General features: G+C 39.5%; 2 protein-coding genes across 2 annotated transcripts; both read right to left on the bottom strand.

Annotated features, from left to right (window-relative positions):
- Positions 1-719: 719 nt before the first annotated feature.
- On the bottom strand, positions 720-2323 carry LOC129779991 (testicular acid phosphatase homolog). The gene is made up of 3 exons (XM_055787816.1): positions 2172-2323; positions 2018-2116; positions 720-1619 (listed from the first exon to the last, which is right to left on the bottom strand). Exons 1-3 carry the CDS (start codon positions 2286-2288, stop codon positions 720-722), a joined length of 1116 nt encoding a protein of 371 aa, XP_055643791.1. The 5' UTR covers positions 2289-2323.
- Positions 2324-7371: 5048 nt separating this feature from the next.
- On the bottom strand, positions 7372-9216 carry LOC129761759 (testicular acid phosphatase homolog). The gene is made up of 3 exons (XM_055759508.1): positions 9068-9216; positions 8910-9008; positions 7372-8476 (listed from the first exon to the last, which is right to left on the bottom strand). Exons 1-3 carry the CDS (start codon positions 9182-9184, stop codon positions 7577-7579), a joined length of 1116 nt encoding a protein of 371 aa, XP_055615483.1. The 5' UTR covers positions 9185-9216; the 3' UTR covers positions 7372-7576.
- Between the last annotated feature and the right edge of the window lie 13887 nt (positions 9217-23103).

Genomic DNA, 23103 nt, shown 5'->3' with positions numbered 1-23103 from the left:
GTACAAAATTAGTGTCAGGGGGAAATGGAAATGTGGATTGAAGTCAGTTGAATGAAGAGGCATATTTGTATTCATCAGTCGAGTCAGTTAAAATAACCACTGACTGGACTAGTTCACCAGTCATCCTCGCTAGTCAACGCTAGTCAATTCATTTTCTGGTCAAGTCATTTTTTTGTTGGCGGTGACTGCCGAAGCAGATCTAGTCGAAGCGGAGCTACTGGGAGTAGAGCCGGTCTTCATTTTTCACCGTCGAAGATTTCGGGCCCTGCTCAGGAAACGAAAACACGAGAGAACACGCGGATTGCCCTCGAGAAATGGCTTCCGTTCGAGCTGTAGGAAGATGTTAACCGAAGTCAGCTGATGGTCGGATTCGGACAAACGGTTTTCACTTCTAGTTATCTGCGATGCGACGAGTATCTCAATGCGGATGATTGTTCCGTCAGAGGAAAACATGGCATTCGGAGGACGCCCATTAGGAAGGAGATCAAGCCGGAGCAGCTGTAGTTTCGAATGAATATATTGTTTATTGGAAGTTCTTTTATTATTATTGATGTTATCTTGAAAAATGAATAAAACTGATACTGAAAATTTGTATGGCATTATTAGAAATATTACTCAGGGAACAGCAATAGCGATTTCTTTCGAATTATTATTATATAATATATCATATGTGACACTACACTCAAGCTTCATTCTACAAACAGCACAACAACTAACATCTACAGCGCACACTCTTTCTCCCAATTCTCTGAAATGAGATGCTTGTAAAGTTCGCCGAATTTCTGCAGTGGACATCTCGTGCCACAGTTGGGAATGACCATCGTCTCTGGTTCGGCGTCACTGTTTTTGTAAAACAACGATACAAACGGCTTCCCATCGACCGCAGTGCTCAGTTCGATCATGACACAAGCAGCGAACGATGGGACGTGTGTTTTCAGAACTCCTAAACCATCCAGTAGGCTCAAAATGGTGATGTCGTGTCCACTGTAAATCCAGAGGGACCGATCTGGTTGCAGGGTTTTGTTGATCTTCTGTTGGAATCGATTCAGTATTTCCTTCAATAGAGGACCGCCCCTTAGACGTTTCATCAGAATGGTGCTAGTGGGAAGCCTGTAGAATGTAGCCGAAATACATGTCAGTGGTTCCGGATACACCGTCCGTGTCCACTCGGGAAGCTTGAGTTTGCTCAAATGCTGAATATGCAAGACATCGTAGATAGTGACCAGACTTGTATAGTTATCGACAGTCATGTTAGTGTGCTTGCTTAGGTATTCATACACGGAGGCTATCGATCGATTATATGACCGAAATGGCTCTCGGTGTAAATATCTCTTCAACTCTTCGTCGTATCTGGCGCAAGGTTTGCTGCTTGCAATGGTGTTGTCCAACGATCTTGGAATCTGATGAACAGGAATAGGCTGCCAGTCGATAGTTTTGTCCCAAATATCCTTACCTTTTGGCGGATAGAATCCAGCTAGATTAGCTAAAGCACTCATGATTGTTCGATCGTACTCAGATGACTGGACGTAGACATCCTCCGTCGAATAGAAATCGCTGATGAGGCTGTTATAGCGTTTCCGTAACCATCGTCCCAGAAGAAGTTGAGTTTGTTTGCCAACCTATGAGCAAAAACTTCATCTTGATAAATTTGTTTTCTCATGAAATATTTGTTATTTGTTAATATAGATATTTTTATTGACATCGATTGCGTAAGAATGTATTCTAATATTCACTGGAATAACGCGGATAGTCGAAAAATCATGTTCCGATTCTAAGAAAAATATAGTCCGAAACAATAATACCCATTCAGAGAGAATGTTCGTCACTGTGTTCCTATCCTTGAACGAGAAATTTGATATGAAAGAAGCTGTTGCTTTAAAGTTCGTTATGTTCCACATTTGAATTAAAAATCAATAAACCTAGAACAAACCGATGAACCTGAACAAATCCAAATTCTGGTCGAGACAAAACGCAGAAGTCGTGTAGTAGATTATTTCCCATACCTGATGATACTTACATTTGTCAGTTCTCCCCGGCCAGTCTGCCAGTTACTGACATCCTTCCACGGATCGGTGGGGTATGTTCCGACTGGTGTTCTGTTGCCATGACGGTAAATCTGCAAAATTTATTGATCCTAGTTTCCCTTCTTTGCTACTGTCAATTTCACTTACCACGTGAGCGAAGAGCAGCTTATCGCCGGGTCTTTTCGCCGGACCGTTGATTCCGAGCGTGGCCACCAGGTAAGTCAATTGTACGAGCACGATAGCGAAAGCTATTTGTCTCCACATACTTTTTTAAAGCCAGCAGTACAATGGACTAACGAAACCAGGAGTATGATTCCGTTGCCCAAAAGCATTTAGGGTTTGTCTACTAAGTCTTCCTATATAGATAGGAATATCTCTGTATATCTCCAAATTTAAACTAAATTGCCTACATCATGTCATTATGTCATAAAATTTCGTGTTTATCGTATCATATCACGAGCCCCGAGCCTTACCCAAGATCCATCACAGAATTCACAGATGCAAATAAGAGCATGCGGTTAAATTCAACATGATAGCTCGAAGTTAGCGTGTAAATGAAATTATAGGGGAAGTGGGGGTAAAACGGACATGTTAAAAATAACTTCAATTACATCGCTGGAAACTCATGCTTTACAAAACTGAAATGCAGTTTCTTGCAATTCAATATACTGTTTTTCGTATTATTCGACCAAATGTTTTACAAAAAAGTGTTTTTCAATGTTTTTTACTGAAATTAAACTAGACCGAAAAGTAGAACATTTATTTCGATGCGGGTATAATGGACATGTAGTGGGGGGAATATGGGCAGGCTTATAATATACGAAACGTAGAAGTAGAAGCGTAGAGTTGAATGTTCTTTCCATCATGCATTGGACATTTCACTGTCCATTTCAACCCCATCAGTATAATTATTTCAATAATTTAAATTTTCCACTTGCAAAATGATTTACTTTTCCGCTTATATCGAAGCCGCTAAAATTACATCTACAGGCGGAATCATGAATGATTTTCAGTTTTTGTTTAATTGTTCGACTTTTGATCAGTATTCATTGTCTTGGGGTGGTTTAAATATTATAGAATAACATGTAGAACATGTTCTCATTAACAGAAATTTGAAATTCAAAATGTAACTATACAAATCAACCGCCTGTCCATATTCCCCCACTGTCCGTATTACCAGCACTTCCTCTACGTGCTTTTAGCTTCTTCTCTTTTCGACTCCCATACGCCCTCCTTCTTGATAGCTGCACTCTATTTCACTGGGCGTTTGTTTTATAGAGGCTTTAAACTTTCAGTTCATTCGCCTCTAGCCTTGAAAAAACTATTTGAGAGGATTAAGTGCGATTCACATACAACATCCACGTCACGTTCATGTTCTGTCGTTGCGTCAATTAAGTGCGCTACACATACAACGTTCCGTCACCGTCCTGTCAACTATTCTCTTGGACTTATTTTGCCGACGTCAGTGTTACCGGTGATGGTGTATGTGAATGCTACCATATGATTTTCATGGGAGAATATATGACATTTCATTCCTTTACGTTGACTGCACGATGACGCGACGATGTATGTGTAGTGCACTTTATTCTCCCATGCAATTCTTATACACCAGCAACGAGAAGTCGAAGTTGGCGTTGCCGGTGTATGTAAATGTTTTCATAAGAATTGCATGGGAGAATGATTGACGTAACGTGGCGTGACGTGATCGTTACGTGGATGTTGTATGTGAATCGCACGTTAGTCTTCAGAACGACTGGCCAAAATTTTAGCAATTTAGAACGTTTGTGTTTGAGGCATGGTAAGACAGTTGACGTATGGTAACATATGTCTATTTGTTGCATATTGATTTCAAATGTCTTTGAACACACGATACGCCACAGTCACAGTTGATCACTTTTTAGGGAAACGCAGCCTACACAAATATAAAGGAAAATAGACATTCTCATTTCAACCCTAGTTTTGTATACTAACTGTTGTAAATTTTATAATTATCTACAGTGACCCGCAACGAAAAAAAAAACCACTTGAACCATCATCATGGGCCTGATCACGAACGTCACCTCACGGTGAAAACGAAATAAATTGTATGTAATTTGGATGCACTTCATTTCGTTTTCTTCAGAATTTGTACGTTAATCTCCTTCCAGACTCTCGATAATGCTGTGAAGTACGTGTCTTTGCTCGTTACTCCAGTTTTGTTCACTTCATTGTCCAGAATAGGCCACATATTTTCAATAGGTTTCAAATCTGGACTTTGAGCAGACCATTCCTAAACTTTCATCCCCTTAGACTTGGAAAATAGCCTTCGTTTGTAGGCGTCAGCTGTCATTATGCCGTTGATCTGAACCAATTTTGCTACTACGTGCTTTACCGTAGACTGTAGATAATGATCTAGTAGCACTTCAACTGATGTTCCCCAAACTCTCACTCGTCGTTTTTTAATACCGATCTTAAACTTTTATTCGTGACGTTTCCAGAAATATATTGGCTTGTTGAGATATTTTTTTGCGAACTTTAGTCGGGCGTTTTTTTTATTTTTGGGACGGATGTATGGTAGTTTACGAGCGAACTCGCTCTGCAACCGATGTTCTCTGATCCTGCGGCTGATTGTACGGTCGGATACTGAAAGCTGAAGGTTTTCCTTGTTTCCTTGATTTCTCGGATGATCATTGAATCAATGCGACGGTCTGTTTTACGCGCACCTCCTCTATGCGTTCTGTCAGTCACAGATACGAGCTTCTGGTACGTTGCCCAAATTTTTTGTACAACCCCACGACTGATACCTTATTTTGTAGCAATTTTCGGTTTTGATAGATCGTCAAAGGAATTTCCTCCGACTTGCACTGTGGTCACGCGTATTCTAGAGCTTTCCAATCATAGAAATCATAGAAATATCAACTAAGTACTAATAAAAATGACGCAAGTAATACTATGTTGAGACGGCGAAGTTCATCTAGGAACGTTAGTGCCATTTAAGATGAAGAAGAAGAAGAAGATTGTCCTTATAGTCTTTTATCACCAAATTTCGGATGGAAATTTAAATTTGTTTACCAGCCATGAATTCTGCAAGTTCCAACACTCTTTTCAACGATAAGCAACTGAAGCACAGCTTGAATCGAACGTAAATGGCACGCAAAATTGTATTAGGTTGTGCCTAGGACACGACAACATCTTCGACGTAGAACTACGAAATTATATTATTCAATCAGCATGTTTATTACTTCGGATATTATTTTAGAATGCATCGAAATTTTTGAAATATTATTTTGGTTATTTAGTTATTTTTACTACTTCAGTAGTAAAAATTTTAATTCAAAATTGTTCAATTTGTATCACGTATATGTCAGCATCTTTTGGATCTTCTACAACAAATTACTGATAAAGAGAATGGTCGAAAGCTATCAGCGCTTTTCGTTTATTTGGTTCCGTCCTCACTTTTCGATTGAACAACGCACCCAACTCGCACCCTTACGTTCTTCTCCTTTCCACTCAGATATCAACCAAAAACTATGAACACGTTTGCTTCTATATTCCGCTTAAAGAGGTACGAAATCCAGCACATGCCACAGTAAGGTTTTCTTACTGGGATTTGAATTCAAACTTTTATGAAAGATACGTTGTATCTAAATAAATGCAGTGTATAGCAATACAGTTAAACCTGCTTTTGTGCGGTTTTTTTTGTGCGATTTTAACTTGTGCGATTGTTTTTGTGCGGTTTTCTGTTCTTGTGCGGTTTTTGTGCAATTTTGATTTGTGCCGTTTTATGTTCTTGTTCGATTTTTTTTTGTGCGGTGTGTAAAAAGAAGCATATTTGACGAAGTTATCATCAATTTAGTTTTTTTTCGATGGTCTATATGCATTTCAGTGCGAAAAAAGCATATTTGCGTCCACTATTATCCACTATCATTCCCATCCTTCCATGAAATGCTCTGAGTTGCGCATGACTTGAACACAATACAGCCACGCGCAACCGAAAAGCCAAATTGTCCCATCGCAAAGTAGGGAAACAAAAGAAAATCGAACGGTGAATGGCATGGATTTGAGTTATTCCCTTGGGGGAATCTTTTTTTATGCGGTCCCTACCTACCGCACAAAAAAAGTTTTTTCAAATTGTGTACCGAACACGACTTTTTAAAGCTACTGTTGAAGTTATGCACAATTGTTTTATGCTTTTTTTTGTGCGGTCCCTATCCCCCGCACAAAAAAAGGTTTGCCTGTATTCCAAAATTCAGGATACTCTCCCATATGGGCACAGGCACGCAGCAAACTTTGATACAGAGGGCTTCCTCTTCTTCCAGGCTGTGTAGCGAATGTGAACGAAATTGCAATATCTTCCATTCATTTCATTCTTGTATCGAGCTGTGTGTGTATATGTGGGTGAAATCAGCGCTAAGAATGAATGATGTCCACTCGGTTCATTGGGCTGGTTAGCTTGCTCGGAACTGTAGTTTCATTGCATTCCATTTCTTTCCATTCCGTAGTTGAAATTAAACTCTTCAGTTCAATCACCTTTACCCCTTGTGGAAAGAAACACATGGAGAAGTCCTCCTTCAATTGTCTTAAAAAGAAATTCCATTCGTGCTCGACGCTCACCGGCAACGATGTTGCTCCGATGGCCTCCAATCGAGAAGCGGTGTGGATTCAAATCGGGACGGGCTTGTTTATGCCAAATAAGTTGAAAACGGGCAGGAACGGATGTATTAAGTGCGCTACACATACAACATCCCGTCACCGTAAAGTCAACGTAAACGAATTAAATTTCAAATATTCTCCCATGGAAATCGTATGGTCACATTCACATACACCAGCAATGGCAACTTTGACGTCGGCAAAATAAGTCCAAGAGAATGCACAATGCTACAGTGCATGCGAAAACCCTCGGTTGAGACAACGGTACCCTTATCCTAATCCCTAATCTGTCCTGTCCCACAAAAACTGTTGCCCTTTTAACCTCGAGTAAACCGCTAGTATTCGGTCGAATCCTACTAAACATAGTAATTGGTTGAAACTTTGTATAAACAAACCTTGAATTAGCGGCTCCACAAAGTTTATGCGATTGAGCCTTACAAATAAATGAATTGAAAATAAAGTTTAAATATTCATGAGGTTTTGTTTTTTTATTAGGTTATGTGAGGTTATGTACTTTCTACACATTGTTGCTTTAAACCGAATTCATTGCCCAATAAAGTTATACAAAATGAAATGAAATTGATAGTAAGTTCTGGTTAATAGACTAAGCCATCATTTGATGTCAAAAACTTACATTATGTTTGCTTTCCAAAGCCATGTAAAAACTATCAAAGTTGCTGTTCGGTTTTTCGTACGCTTGGCGTAAATGGGTTAATACCATTTATCTGTGTTTTATTTCAATTCGAAGTTTTATACATTCAAAAATATCCTGTAGCTTTCTTATTACAAAAATAATCTGTAACAAAAACGATTTGAGGCATTTTTGAGAGGAGTCAACAATGGCGTTTTCTTCCGGAAATTGTATATTCTCTAAATGTCGGCCAAGTGAAATATCATTCAAGAATTATTTCAAGCATACTATTTTACAGTTCACACTCCTTCTCCCAGTTATCAGGAATGAGGTGCTTGTAAAGTTCACCGAATTTCTCCAGCGGACATCTCGTGCCACAGTTGGGAATACTCATCGCCTCCGGTTCCGCTTCGCTGTCTCTATAATACACCGATACGAACGGCTTTCCATCGGCTGCACTTCTCAGCTCGACCATGACACACGCCGCGAAAGGTGGATTGTGGGTTTTAAACATTCCCAAACCATTGAGCAGATTCACCACGGATGTATCGTGTCCGCTGTAGATCCAGAGGGACCGATTTGGCTGGAGAGTTTTGTTGATCTTCTGCTGGAATCGGTTAACCATTTCTTTCAGTAGAGGACCGATCTTCAGACGTTTCAACGCGTCGGTGCTGGTGTGCAGCTTGAAGAATGTCGCCGAGATGTTTCTCAGCGGCTCCGGGTAGACCTTCCGTGTCCATTCGGGAAGCCTGCCTTTGCTTTCGTACTCGATATCCAAGGTGCTGTAGATGTCATACAGTTTCAGGTAGGAATCGATTTGCATGTTAGCGTTCTTGCTCAAGTATTCGTATACGGGGGCGAGCGATTTGTTATAAGACTGGAAGACCTCCCCCTGCATGTACTTGTTTAACTCCGCATCGAACTTGGGGCAAGGTCTGGTACTTGCAATGATATTGTCCAGCGATTTCGGAATCTGGTGTACGGGAATAGGTTGCCAGTCGATTTTTTTGTCCCAAATATCGTCGCCCTTTGGTGGATACAATCCGGCGAGATTAGACAGAGCACTCATGAGCACACGGTCGTACTCGGTCGACTGGACGTAGATGTCATTAGGCGAGTAGCGATCGCTGATCAGGTTGTGGTAGCGTTCTCGCATCCAGCGGCCGAGATGAAGATGGGTTCGTTTGCCAACCTAGAAGCGTCATTTTAATCATGGTTATTTTGTAGTCTCAGAAATCTTATCGGAATTTTTGTCTATAAATTTTCATTGGTCACACCTGCATATAAATATGCACAAATATTGAAGAGAAATTTCGCCCGAAACAAAAACACTCATTAATAAAAAGTGAATGCGCATTTCGCTGCAAACTGCGTCTCTCATTGAACAGGTCGTAAACTTAAATGAAAATCTAATACGAAAGAAACTTCTGTTCTCTTCCCTTGTCTTATTTACATGCAGACAGCGGTTATCCATGGAAAGTTGCATAATATCCTGAAGCTTCATCGTCTTCTAGAAAAATGCTTTTGGCCATAGAGGATGAAAGGCGTTTGAAGCAATGATCAGTATCAGAGATGTATTACATCTCGAGCAAATGTAGGAAAATATGTAGTACAAGTTGACTTACATTTGTCAGTTGGCCCCAGTCATTCGGCCAGCTGCTGATATCCTTCCAAGGATCCGTGGGATAGCTTGCGGTTGGAGTTCTGTTTCCATGGCGGAAAAGCTGCAAAAAACATCCAGTCATAATCTGCGCGAAAGTTTTCGACCAAAATATATACTTACAACGTGAGCAAACAGCAACTTATCGCCGGGTTTTTCCGCCGGATTTTGAATTCTGAATGTGGCCACCAGGTAGGCCAACTGTACAAGGACGACGGTGAAAGCAACTAGTTTCCACATTTTATTCCTGTGAACTGCTCAAACGATACTGTTTGGTCGACTCCCAGAATCGAAGATGTGCTCATGTAGCTCAAGAACACTGTTTTTATTCGCAATTTTGCGAATACCATCGCGAGCACCGATGGAGAATACAAACTATTCAGTTGGTTGGTTGCTCTATCTACAGAGCCATTTTCATCCCTTTTGATAGTATGTGGTATCAAAATTCGTTGTTCCTAAGTACATGTATCATCAACTGATTCAACAGCGGATTATTACTTAAGAGTTAAGCATCTTTCGTTATAATAAATTCATTGTTCATTTTTGATATGATATAAACAGTCTCTTTTATAAATCATTCCGATTCTGGTTGCTAACATCCGAATTCTTCCATTGGTATGTGTTTGAAAGCTTGTCAGCTCAAATGGAATCGATGAACAAATGGTTTGCCGTTTGAATACTGTTCGAAAACATGTTCAATTCATTTACAGTTGAATTTTTCTATTCAATTTTCTTTTATCTAAAACTAGCTGACCTGGCGAACGTTGTTCTGCCATATAATTTATTTCTAGAGAATATTTTGGTTGATAAAAATAACGAATATATTTCAAGAGAGTTTGTATGTTATCGTTCTGATCTGTACAATTGATCTAAATGATGATTTTCACTGCGAAACGTACATATGTGTACCTCTTATTTTCTTATTTTCTTTTAATTTAAAATATCCTTATTTTATATATATAGACTCGCTGACCCGGCAAACTTCGTCCCGCCCAAAATTTATTTTGCGTTATCACATCCACATTTTCTTACTAAGCGCACGTTCATGGGTCCAATCGAAGAACTGTTCATTGATTGATCTTCTAATCTACCCTTTAAAATTATTTATTCTATATACTATAAAATTTCAGTACTTCTACCAAATTTCGACATTTTAATATCAGATTATTTTCAGACACAATTCTTGTGCAAGATTTTTCATCCAATTGCAAATAACATGTTTCTCCGTTACATGGAATAAATGTTTTATACAGAAAATATGATAGAATGAAGACAGCCCTAAATCGAACAAATCCTTTCTCGAGCTTTGCTTTTATCAACACATTCGGCGATCCATTTTTATTTATATAGATTGAAGACGATGTAGGAGTGCGTTTGATCACATTAAAATCCATTTCCACTTTCGAACGAAGATCAATTTCGTTACCGCAAACATCAAATGGACTAACAACGCTTGTCAGTATGAATTTTTTGAATTTTCTCATTTTCCTTCAGAGTTTTCGAAAATTTTTCAATTGTCATATTTTGTTAGAATATGTTTTGTTGAAATATGTGCATTAATTTTATGAGGCCCCCTCTCCTTTCCAGAGGAGGAAGGTGTGTCATACCATCATAGAAACATTTCTCGTACCCAAAAAATCTCGCATCCCAAATTTGGCTCCATTTGCTTGATTAGTTCTCGAGTTATGCAGAAGTTTGTGTTTCATTTGTATGGGAGCCCCCCCTTTGGAGACGGGGGGAGGAGTGTCCAACTACCATAGAAACGTTTATCGATCCCTTAAACCTCAATATGCTATATTTGATTCCATTTGTTTGATTAATTCTCGAGTTATGCAGAAATTTGGGTTTCATTTGTATGGGGTAATAAAGGGAGAAAACAACAGTACATGTGCTTCTAGTGGATCAAGACCCTTTGAATAAAGGACAGTCAAATAAACAAAAATGTAAACGTTTAATGACGGTTTACACTTACCAATGTCTATATCTATATACACAACATCAAAGTTAATGAAAATAATAGTAATTATGTTTTATTAATTATATATTAAACTATCGAAAATTTTGTTCGAGTTCAAACAAAAAAATGGAATTTTCACATCGCGTGGACATGTGTAAGTGTTTTTCGGAAGACTGCTAACCACCTTAGAATCATTTATTGCACCGTAAAACCTCCACGTGCCAAATTTCGTTTCGTTTGCTTGATTGATTCTCGAGTAATGTAGACATTTGTGTTTCATTGGTATGGCAGAGCCTCAAACCACCATAAAACATTTATTGCTCCCTTAAACCTCCACATGCCAAATTTGGTTCCGTTTGCTTGATTAGTTCTTAAATTATGCAGAAATGTATGTTTCATTTGTATAGCAGTTAACCCTTCCTCCCCCTCAGAGAGAGGGAAGGAGTGTTTATTCACCATAGAAACGTTTCGTGTCCCCTAAAACCTTCGCATGCCAATTTTGGTTTCATTTGCTTGATCATTTCTCGAGTAATGCAGAAATTTGAGTTTCATTTGTATGGAAGCCCCCCTTAGAGAGGGGAGTGGAGTGTCTTACCACCATAGACACATTTATTGTACCCTAAAACCTCAGAGAGGGGGGGGTGGAGTGTCTAACCACCATAGAAATATTTATGGCACCCTAAAACTGTGGGCAGAACCACTTTGCGCGAAGCGGACTCCACCAAATAGACGGAAAAGGGATTTGACGCTAATAAAATACACGTGATACGTTGGTTTAAGAAAAGGTGTAATTCGCGTGTTCACAGTACAACGTACGGAATGGAAGAGAAAGAATAAAGTTCACTGCGCTATTTCTGTGCGCTTTGTTTTGTTTCTGCGAGGTTGGCAATCGCCCACTGGGAAAACTATGATGATAATATGCATCAAGATAAGAATGAGAAGGTAGATGTGTTGCTCATTCCTACAAAAACCTTCATATGACTAATTTGGTTTCATTTGCTTGATTAATTTTCGAGTGATGCAGAAATTTATGTTTCATTTGTATGGCATTTTGTGAACCATTATCAGGGTTTGTTCCTCACACAAACCTAAGATTGGCAATATTATGCGGGATGAGTCCGAGTATAGTCCGATCGAGAAGTATAAAAATGGCAACTTAAAAATAATTTTGAGGGACCGGCTTTGTAAAGGTTGGAGTTTCTTTAGTTTTGATTTGATAGCTCTACCTCATGTTACGATCAAATAACTCAAGTGTAGATATGGGCAATATACATAGAGAGCATGGCATATCGAGGGAGAAAAGTACTGATACGTCTTAAAATTCCACACATAGAAGCTACTTTACTTGCGACCTTGTTTATGTAGACATCCCAAGATAAGACTCCAAATCCTGTGGACTCATTCATAGAGGACCCATCAGTAAAGTACATATTATCGCAATTGATACGCCCATACTTTGCATTAAAGATCGTAGGAACGATCCCCGATAGAAGATAATCTGGAATTCCATGGATTTTCTCCTTCATGAACAGATCAAAATGTACAGAGGAATTGATGTAGTCAGGAAAACAAACACGGTTGGGAATATACGAAGAAGGAACAACCTGCATGGAGATGAACTCATGATATGAACTCATGAATCCAGAGTGAAAATTTAGCTCGATCAGTTGCTCAAAATTTCCGATCACCAATGGGTTCATAACCTTACACCGGATGAGGAACCGAAGAGATAATAAATTGAAGCGATCTTTTAGTGGGAGTACGCCTGCCAAAACATCGAGACTGATGGTATGCGTTGAGGGCATACATCCCAACGCAATACGGAGACAAAGATACTGAATTCGCTCGAGTTTAATGAGGTGTGTTTTGGCAGCTGATTGAAAACAGAAACTGCCATACTCCATCACTGGGAGAATAGTTATTCGATACAACATTATAAGATCTTCGGGGTGGGCTCCCCACCATGTGCCGGTAATTGTACGGAGAAAGTTTATTCTTTGTTGGCATTTTTTACTCAGATACCTAATATGGGCCCCCCAAGTGCATTTGGAGTCGAACCAGACCCCAAGATACTTGAATGACATAGCATGAGTGATCGGTTTACCCAAAAGTTGAAGCTTTGGTTTTGCTGGTTTATGCTTCCTAGAAAAAACCACCATCTCTGTTTTCTCCGTGGAGAATTCGATCCCTAGCCCAATGGCCCAGGTTGAAAAATTGTTCAAAGTATCTTGTAAGGGTTCTTGCAGGTCGGATTCGTTTGATCCTACGACAGACACCACTCCATCATCTGCAAGTTGTCATAAGCTGCAATTTTGTGTAAGGCAATTGTCGATGTCGCTTACATAGAAGTTGTACAAAAGGGGGCTTAAACATGAGCCCTGGGGGAGTCCCATGTAGGAGACCCGGCTTACTGTCGAATCTCCATGAGAAAAGTTCAAATGTTTCTCACAAAGCAAGTTATATAACATATTATTCAATAGAGGCGGCAGTCCCCGAGAGTGTAATTTGTCTGACAAAACCTCTATTGAAACAGAATCAAAGGCCCCCTTTATGTCCAAGAATACTGAAACCATTTGTTTTTTTTCGGCGTAAGCCATATGAATTTCTGAAGAAAGCAACGCAAGACAATCATTCGTCCCCTTGCCCCTGCGGAACCCATATTGTGTATCTGAGAGTAGGCCATTCGTTTCAACCCATCGATCAAGGCGAAACAAGATCATTTTCTCCAACAATTTCCGTATACAAGACAGCATTGCTATTGGGCGGTACGAATTGAAGTCGGACGCGGGTTTACCGGGTTTTTGAATAGCTATAACTCGTACTTGTCTCCAATCATCTGGAACAATATTATGCTCCAGAAACCGATTGAATAAATTCAACAAGCGATGTTTCGCCACATCAGGGAGGTTTTTCAACAAGTTGAACTTAATTCTATCCGATCCCGGAGCAGAATTGTTACATGAAAGGAGAGCAAGAGAGAATTCTACCATCGAAAACTTGGAATCAAGATCGCACCTATCTTGTGGTATATCTCGAACAATTTTCTGCACGGGAGCAGAATCGGGACAAACCTTCCGTGCAAAATTAAAAATCCATCGATGTGAATATTCTTCGCTTTCATTCGTTGAAGAGCGATTTCTCATGTTTCGAGCCACTTTCCATAATTTTTTCATTGACGTTTCTCGTGACAAACCTCCCACGAAATTTCGCCAATAAGCACGTTTTTTCCCTTTGATCAAATTTTTGAACTGATTCTCAAGGGCTATATACGTTTGAAAATTTTCAGGAGTTCCACGTTTCCGAAAAGCTTTAAATGCATTCGATTTTTCTATATAAAGCTTGGAACATTGGCTATCCCACCATAGATTGGGAGGCCTTCGGCAAATGGTGGAACCTGGGATGGGTTTCGTTTGAGCGCGAACTGCGCTGTCATAGATCAAACGAGAAAGGAAGTTATACTCCTCCAATGGAGGTAAACCATCTCTGGAATTGATGGCTAGAGCAATCGCGTCCGCATATTTTTTCCAGTCAATGTGTCTTGTGAGGTCATATGCCATATTTATAGATTCAGAAGAATTCGACCCAGTGGTGATGGAAATTTTGATTGGCAAGTGATCACTACCGTTGGGATCCTGTATTACATTCCACTTGCAATCTAACGATAGTGAGTTCGAGCAAAGCGAGAGGTCAAGAGCACTTGGCTTAGCAGGTGGTTTAGGTACACGTGTTGTTTCCCCAGTATTATCATATTGAAGCTGTTACAAAGGTCATATATCAACGATGAACGGTTGTCATCGTACTGTTCCCCCCAGGCGGTTCCGTGAGAATTGAAGTCTCCCAAGATCAACCGTGGCTCAGGAAGGAATGAGCACATGTCAGCAAGTTGCTTGCGGCTAACCGCAGCTCTCGGAGGCCAATACAAGCTGACAATACAGAGGTCTTTGCCTCTGATGTTTGCATGACAAGCAACATCTTCGATCCCACCAATAGGTGGAAGATCAATTCGGAAAAATGAGTGGCACTTATTGATCCCTAATAGCACCCCTCCGTATCTGTCATATCGGTCCAAGCGTATAATATTAAAATCGTGGAAAGAGAGATCATCTCGCGAAGAAAGCCAAGTTTCGGACAGAGCAAAAACATCACAATTGAACTTATGAATTAAAAATTTAAATGTATCCAATTTAGGGATAAGACTACGACAATTCCACTGTAAAACAGTGATATCTCCGACCTCTCTATTTAAATTAGACATCAAGAGAGATAATCATTGCAAGGAGGGGCCATGTTTGCATCAATTGCTGCAAAATTGTCTTTAATACTGGAAGCATTGCGGTGACAATGGTTCTGATGGAGTCGGAAACATTAAAACACGTGAAAATTTGATCCACAAGGTCGGACAACTTTATGAATCCCGATTGGGAAGTTGAACTTGACGGAAAAACAGGGACATTTGGGGTTTTTGATGTTCCCTCGAATGCTGGGTCGTTCAAAGGTGAACCATTCCCACGGAAGCCAGGAGGAACCTGATTTTGCTTGTCCGCTGCACTCGTTTTTTTAGGCAAACTAACTGGGGGTATCACCGGAGGGACTTGTCCTTGAACGTTGGGAGTGGTCACATTTTTGCGCCGGGGATTCCCTTGAGAAATAGGCGGCGTGCCCCCGTTAGCTGTATCCGCTTCCATTTCGTCAACTGGCAACGTGGCGTAAACATTATGTGTGTTGATTGGTTGTTGTTGTTGAGCCAGTGGAGAAGCGCCCTTCAAAATTTCCGCGAAAGTGCGTTTAGAGCGTTCCCTCAAAGAGCGCTTCTGTTTCTCCCAGCGACTCTTGTATGCTTCACAAGCTGAGAGCACGTGTGGGGTTCCCCCGCAATATGGACACTTTTTTACCGTCGCACTGCAGGCTTCGCCCACATATTGCTCTCCGCAAGTGGCACAGCGTTCTTTATTGGCACAATAAGCAGCCGTATGACCAACTGACTTGCACTTTTGACAAATCATTGGCTTTGGAATAAAAAGTCGCACGGCTAACCTCAATTTCTCTACCATCACGTAGTCCGGGAGAGCTGAACCAGCGAAGGTGACTCGAAACGAGTCGGACGGCGTAAATTTGGTTTCACCCCCTTCATGGGAAACTGTTCCGAGCTGGCGGCAACCCAAGATCTTAACAGTCATCGAGGGCAGTTTCTTAAAACGGCCAGTACCTTCACTCGTAATGTATTCGCACGTCAGACCCGTTTCGGTTATCACACCCTCAATTTCAACTACGTGAGAGGGAATGTAAACCCGATACTCAATTGTAAAATGCTGGTCGACAACAATCTTGTTTGCGTCCTTTCGATCAGTCACGACAACTCGCAATTTGTTTGGTCTATCCTTCGAAATTTCCGACACGGAGGTATACCTTTCCAGATCTTTCGCGATCTGCATGACTTTCAAAGCTTTTCCATTTGGTTTGGGCCGAAAGAAAACAACCCATGGGCCAGTTCCAGATGCATCTTCTGGATAGACCTTGACACGGGGAGAGGACGTACCAGAGGGGGAAGACGAGGACAAGGATTGAGTGGGAAGGGAGACAACATGGGGAGTAGGCGAAGGTAAGGATTGAGTGGTAGCGGGGATAACAGAAAGGGAACCCGAAGTGGAAGGTAGGGTGGGAGCGTCAAGAGGTGGAGAGGAGAGATTTGCGATTTTTTTATGAGGGGGCTTATTAGCATAAGCTGATTCGTCCCCAGAAGAAACATCTTGCGATTTAGGAACACGTTTAAGTGTTTTCCCTTTTTTACCTGATGGGGGGGATTCATTGGTTTCATTGTCTGAGATCTCCATATTCGGAGACCCCCCACCTTCTGCCATTATAAATGGCACTTAAATTCTATTTTTTTAAAAATATTTCACAATAATAAAATAAAAAATTATAATATTTCAAGAAAAAAAATAAAATAAAATATAATATTTATATATATTTTCTCTAAATGTATTTTTCTGCGTATTCACCTAAATGCGCACCCCGCGCAGATAATATTCGACTCGTTCTGCACCGTCCAGTTGATCACGTGTTGGCGTCTATTGCTACACTGCTGTAGGTGTATTGGTGAGCGAGCGCACCTACGTCGGCGGTGGAAATGGCGATGATTCGGCGATCAAAAGTGTCTCTCTATAGACCTTCACCAGTATCTGCTGTGAGAAGCTATTCACTCCAGCTGGTGGGAATTGTTGAGCGCACTTCACTGTTCCCACAATTAACACGCGATGGAAGAAGCACACTTGGTTGAGGAAAAAACACCAGCCAATAACAATAGCTGTTACCGAAACGCGAGCACAATAGCACAAAGCGTCCGATCGCTTCAAGCTGAACTATGTGAATGTGAGGCTTATTTGATTTAAATCATTTATATAAAGAAGAATGAGTAAAGGGCCAATGTTGCTTCTTTGTGGAACTCCAATACTTATTTTCTTTCTAGAGCTAATTTCTCCATCATATGCAACATATTGACTTCTGTCCTTCAAATAGCTACGAATAATACAGCTATCAATACCTCTTCTGCCATATTTATCTAATTTTTTTTAGTAAAATGTCATGATTGATAGTGTCGAAGGCCTTCTTTAAATCAAGGAACAAGGCACCCACTTTTTTTTTCGAATCTGTTTCTTCCAGAATCTGATTTACAAGTTCGACTACAGCCACAGTTGTACTACTGCCGTTACGAAACCCATATTGCAGGTTGTACAGTATGCTATGTCTATCCAAGAAATTTACGATACGTTTCATAAGCAACTTCTCAAAAATTTTGTTGAAACCGACAAAGTCGATATGGGTCGATAATTGTCGATTTGGCCTGATTTAAATATTGGTATTACTTTAGCCGTTTTGAGACATTCTGGATACGAACCTGTTTGAATCATCAAATTGAAAGATTCACTGAGAATTCGCCATAAAGGAACAACATTATTTTTAACAATTTTGGTCGGAATATTGTCAGAACCTGGGCTTTTTCAAAGATGTTGGTTGTAGGAAAATTGAATCGGATACAGGGTTTATATGACGTAACGGATTACCCCTTCCAGTAACTATATTCGCAGCTAAGTTATGTCCAACATTTGCAAAATTATGATTGAATACTTCACAAATAGATTTACTGTCAGTAATCGGAACACTATTAATAGTTAATGAGTTTTAATTTAGAATGAGTTGTATTGATCAGTAGATTTTTAAAATAATTTCGCATGGTTTGTTTTTTGGCTGAATCTAATTTTTTGAGACGTGTTTCAAAAGCTCAGCAGCTCGCACATTATTTGCTCAAATACATTTGCACAAATAAAACATTTCCTCAAATAATTAGTTTTAATTTTCATAAGTCGCCATAAGTACAAGTTCATCCAAGGGCACTGTGTGTCTTTGGTGTTAACAGTTTTAGTCACAGTTTTACAACAATATATCCAGATAGTGTTGTACTGCCCATGATTGCATAGGAGACGTAATCGACAACACCATTAGTATTGGAAAAACGCATTTTTGTTGTTTTTTGGCCTACAGGCATAACCATGCAAAATTCCGAAGAAATGATCTGTCCAGTTGAAGGATATTATCGGCAAAAAGATGGACTACGTGATTTTGCGAATTATAACATATTTTTGACGTTGGACTACGTCTTTCATTTCTATACTGGGGTGTAAGTTCAAAGTTTCTAAAACGAAAGCGTTACGGCGGAGAACGTAATATCTCCTAAACAACTGAACGAAATGGTAAGATAAACACTTAATTCGAAAGATAAAATGTCTACGCGTTATATGTTTGTTACTTTTTGATCCAAAAACTTGTTTTAATAGCCCTAAAATTGTTTTCAAAACAGTCTTTTGAAATCACACCAATCGGTATATAAGCGAGTGCCACTCGGAAGTCCACTCAGTTATGCTTGCGAAACGGTTGAGGTACGATCGCTGGAATGGATGGATGTGTCCCTAACACAGATTTCAAAACCATGGAGCCTGAGGAAATCGGCATTTCAAAATAGATGCAAGCTGTGGGTGCTTTTGTACTCGCTTGCATTTTTGCAAACCGGAATGTGTATTCCTAATACAGATTCCGAAGCCAGGAAATCGGGAATATCGGCATTGCAGATACATTCAAGTCGGCAATACTTTTATACCCCCCAGCGGGTTTACACTCCTGAATTCGTTTTGCTATTACGGTCTACAAAAGCGGGTACAAATGCAACGCTTTGGCTCGATTATTCAAGACTGCATTGGAATATATCTCTTCATGTCGCCAGCTCACTGAACTTCTACGCATACCGTTTGATGATTAGGCAAAATGTTGATAACTATTTTCTGCGATAACTTCGACCATAATGCATGAATTGACTTAAATTGGGATTTGTTTGCAATTGAATTCGAAAATAGTTTCATTCATTTACTAGTTTAATCAATAATTTAATCAATACACACAAAAGATAGCTCTGCGCAGCGGCGATATCGTACTCAATGAAGAACATCCGAGGTGAGATTATTGCTTATTGAAGAAATACAATTGATTACTAAGCCAACGGCAGTCCTGCGTCAACCTTGCGGTTATATCATAGGTATAACCCATTCATAGTTTTTTCATTTGGGAAACGCATGCGTCTATTTATGCGGACAATCAATTGTTTCAATGAACATTTGTCCGCATAGCTAGACGTGATCACCAGGTTGCTCTGTTTGTAGCGTTAGTAGCGTTAGTTCTTGTTTGAATGAAACAATTCCCAAATTCAAATGAATTCAATATATTTGCTTTGTCATGTAAGGGCAATTCATGCATTGTGATAGATTATGTTCTTCGTTACAAGTAAATTTAATGATAGTCCTTTTACATTTGGTATGATGCCTAGGACAAAATTTGTGAACGGATTATCGAACGATTATTTTATTTAGCGTTTCCCTCTGAAGTTTGCATCTCTCAAGTGTACGTACTTCTCGAAGCGAATTCGCGAATTTGAATGAACATGAAAGTTCATTCGCATCTAGCGTCTGCACGATTTTTTCAGGTTCCTAAGCTTAGAAGATCGCGTTAGGGAAACATATTCTAGTCTACACAAAGTCAAGCGAGTACAAAAGTACTCGCAGTTTGCTTTGAGTTGCAAAGCCCATTTTCCCAGAAACCTTGGTTTTGAACTCTGTGCTCAGTGGGAACAAAAATGCCCCTGACTTGCATGAATTTGCAATGCCAATTTCCCCACGCTCCGTGGATTAGAAGTCTGTGTTAGGGAAACACATTTCAGTCGGAACAAAAATTCTCCCGACTTGCATGAATTTGCAATGCCGATTTCCTCCTGGCAACTTGCTTTTGAAATCTCTGTTAGGGAACACATTTCGGTGGGAATAAATGCTCCCCCTACTTTCATGTGTTTCTTCTTTTTCTTTTTGGCTTTAAGAGGATTTAAACTTTTCAGTTCATTCGCCTCTAAAATTTAATGACATTTTAAATTTCATGGGCATTTTGCAATGTCGATTTCTCCACCTAGGTTTTGAACTCTGTGTTGGGGAAGCACATTTCAGTGGGAACAAAAATGGCCCCGACTTGCATGAATTTGCAATGCCAATTTCCCCACGCTACATGGTTTTGCAGTCTGTGTTAGGGAATATTTTTCGGTGAGAACAAAAGTCCCCCTACTTCCATGTATTTGTAATGCCGATTTCCCCGATTTTTGATGGCTGTGTTGGGGAATCCGTAAATCGGGCCAATCAAAACGAGGCAGTTAGGGCGTTTAGATAACGCTTAACATTTTACAGTTATTCAATTGTTTATCTAATGGAAAACAACATTTTATTAATTGCAATATATGCGTGGAAATATCCCCTATCAATTGATGCAAACATCCTTCCGATACAGTAAGAAATGTTCGAGTTATAAGCATTCGAAATCTTTCATTTTTTCCTGCATGTTCTGTGTTTAGGTTTTCATTTTACCCCCCATATATTCCGGTTAGACGTAGTCCCACGTCAAAAGGTGGTTGTTGCATAGTGAATGAAACCCTTCACTACAACCCTGGAAACAATCAGCTGCTGTCTGGTGCGAACAACGACCTTTTACGCAACAACAATATTCGTCCAGATAGCAATACCATACACAGAAACAAGCAAAAGCAGCAAACAAAGCACTATGTGTGTAAGAGGGACTAACGAAGTGAAACAGGACATCCCGCTTCCTCTGCAGTGAGCCCGAACAAACAGCAAAGCAGAGAACAAATTTCACCACACCCGAAGTTGATTCGGGTGAAAACATAGCGTAGTGAGGGAACATCAACAACAACATCAGCGAGAGGAAAAAATGTAATGTGGCGGAGCGATAACAGTCGCAGTTGGTCCACCGCAGGATACGTTTTATCATATAATTGACGGAGATTGTGTCGTTTATTCTGGATATTAATTATTGTGAAATTGTGGAATTATTGTATATAAATGTCATTTAACTATAAAGGGCTCATTGTGAATTTAAATATACGTGTTGTAATCTATTGTACAATTGTGAAATAAATTACTGTGAAAGGTCTGCAAATACATAATCGTTCTACGTTGTCGATATACCCAAAGTGACTGAAAATTGCATCTGGGGAATAAAGTGATTTACTGTCGGCCCTAGTATTGTAATTCAAGACATTTTCGAGCAATTGGTTAGTCGTGGATCTTTGTGTGTTTCAACGGTGTTTCTAATGTTGGCATCTGGTAGGTGGCTATCGGAGAAGGCCAGATAGCCAACAGTGGTCTTGATTTGTTCCGAGTCTATGATAGTATTTTTTTTTTCCTGAAGAATGTTCTGGGATATGATAAGAACAGCAGGTTCGTGTTTTTTTCAATCAATTGAATCGGTAAAGGCAATCTGCAACGTTGGTAATTTTAGCAACATGATTTACCGATATCACGATCAATCGCATAAAGATGGTGGAGTGACTTACTCCAACGGTATGAGTAAATGCTCGGTATGTGGAATAATTCAATGTTGAATCCGAGGAGTTATAATGCTAACAACCAATATTATTTTGATTTTACTACTGATCTGATAGTTTCATTTTCTACTTGAAGATTCAAATGCGGAAATTTAGGTAACTATAACATTAAAAAACACAATTGCTTCCCTTTGTTCATCATGTACAGAAAATAGTAATTTTATAAGCAGCATTTCAATGGTTTCTTATATTCATCTATTAGGAAACACTAAGTAATAAGTCACTATCGTGACATACATGTTTGGACTTGTATGATTCAAATGTAGATTTAGCTTATAGCACATAATACTGTTAATTGTTGATTTTCGAACGATCTACGTCCGTTATGCGGACATACAGTGATTTTTTGAAAACGTTTTCTCAAAATTGCTCAAATGTTTTCGAACAAAAAATGTTTGTTTGCATGTTGAGCAAACGTATTACATTGTGTAGAATGCGAAACAGCGAAAACGTCGATTTTGTTCATTTTGTCGTTTACGTCTCCTATACAAACATGGGCAGTGTAGCTTATAATAAATTGAAAAAATTTTCTAAGCATCACATCACGAATTGTATCTATGCTATGCAAAAATTTTTTGAATTCGTTCTCAAGTTTATCATGATTAATTATGTTTTTCCGATAGAAGAATCCGGTTGGAGCCAGCATTTAACTTGAATTCTGATATGATATGAGGTAACTAAAAAGAGTATGATTGCAAAGCCGATGAGCATCAGCCATTTTACAAAGAACAAGATCCAAAACATTAGAGCTAAAAGATATATATATATATATATATATATATATATATATATATATATATATATATATATATATATATATATATATATATATAATATGTTGCTAGGTCCGCATAGAGGTAGCGGCATTTGTTAACTACTGTAGGGAAATCAACAAGGACTTCATCATCAGATGTGATGCCAATGCTCATCTCACAATGTGGCATTAACTACCGAGGTGAGTGTAAATGAACCAACATTACCAGTATTCCCTTGAACTCGAGTCAAAAACTCTAAACTCAAAAATAAGGTCTATTCAGCAGCTTCAAGCAGCTTCCAAAGAATTAAACGAAACGATAGTCTCTGCCTACAACATCGATTGCCCTTTAAGAAGAGTTTCTTCAACCAGAAACGTTTTGGTGGAATAAAAGGCTTGAACAGCTTCACAAAACAGCGCGGAAACTGTTCAACAGAGAAAAAATTACTTCGGACTGATCT

Source organism: Toxorhynchites rutilus, chromosome 1 (genome assembly GCF_029784135.1).
Source record: "Toxorhynchites rutilus septentrionalis strain SRP chromosome 1, ASM2978413v1, whole genome shotgun sequence".
NCBI lineage: Eukaryota > Metazoa > Arthropoda > Insecta > Diptera > Culicidae > Toxorhynchites > Toxorhynchites rutilus.
Note: the sequence above shows the minus strand (reverse complement) of the source record. Positions and strands in the feature narration are given on the sequence as shown.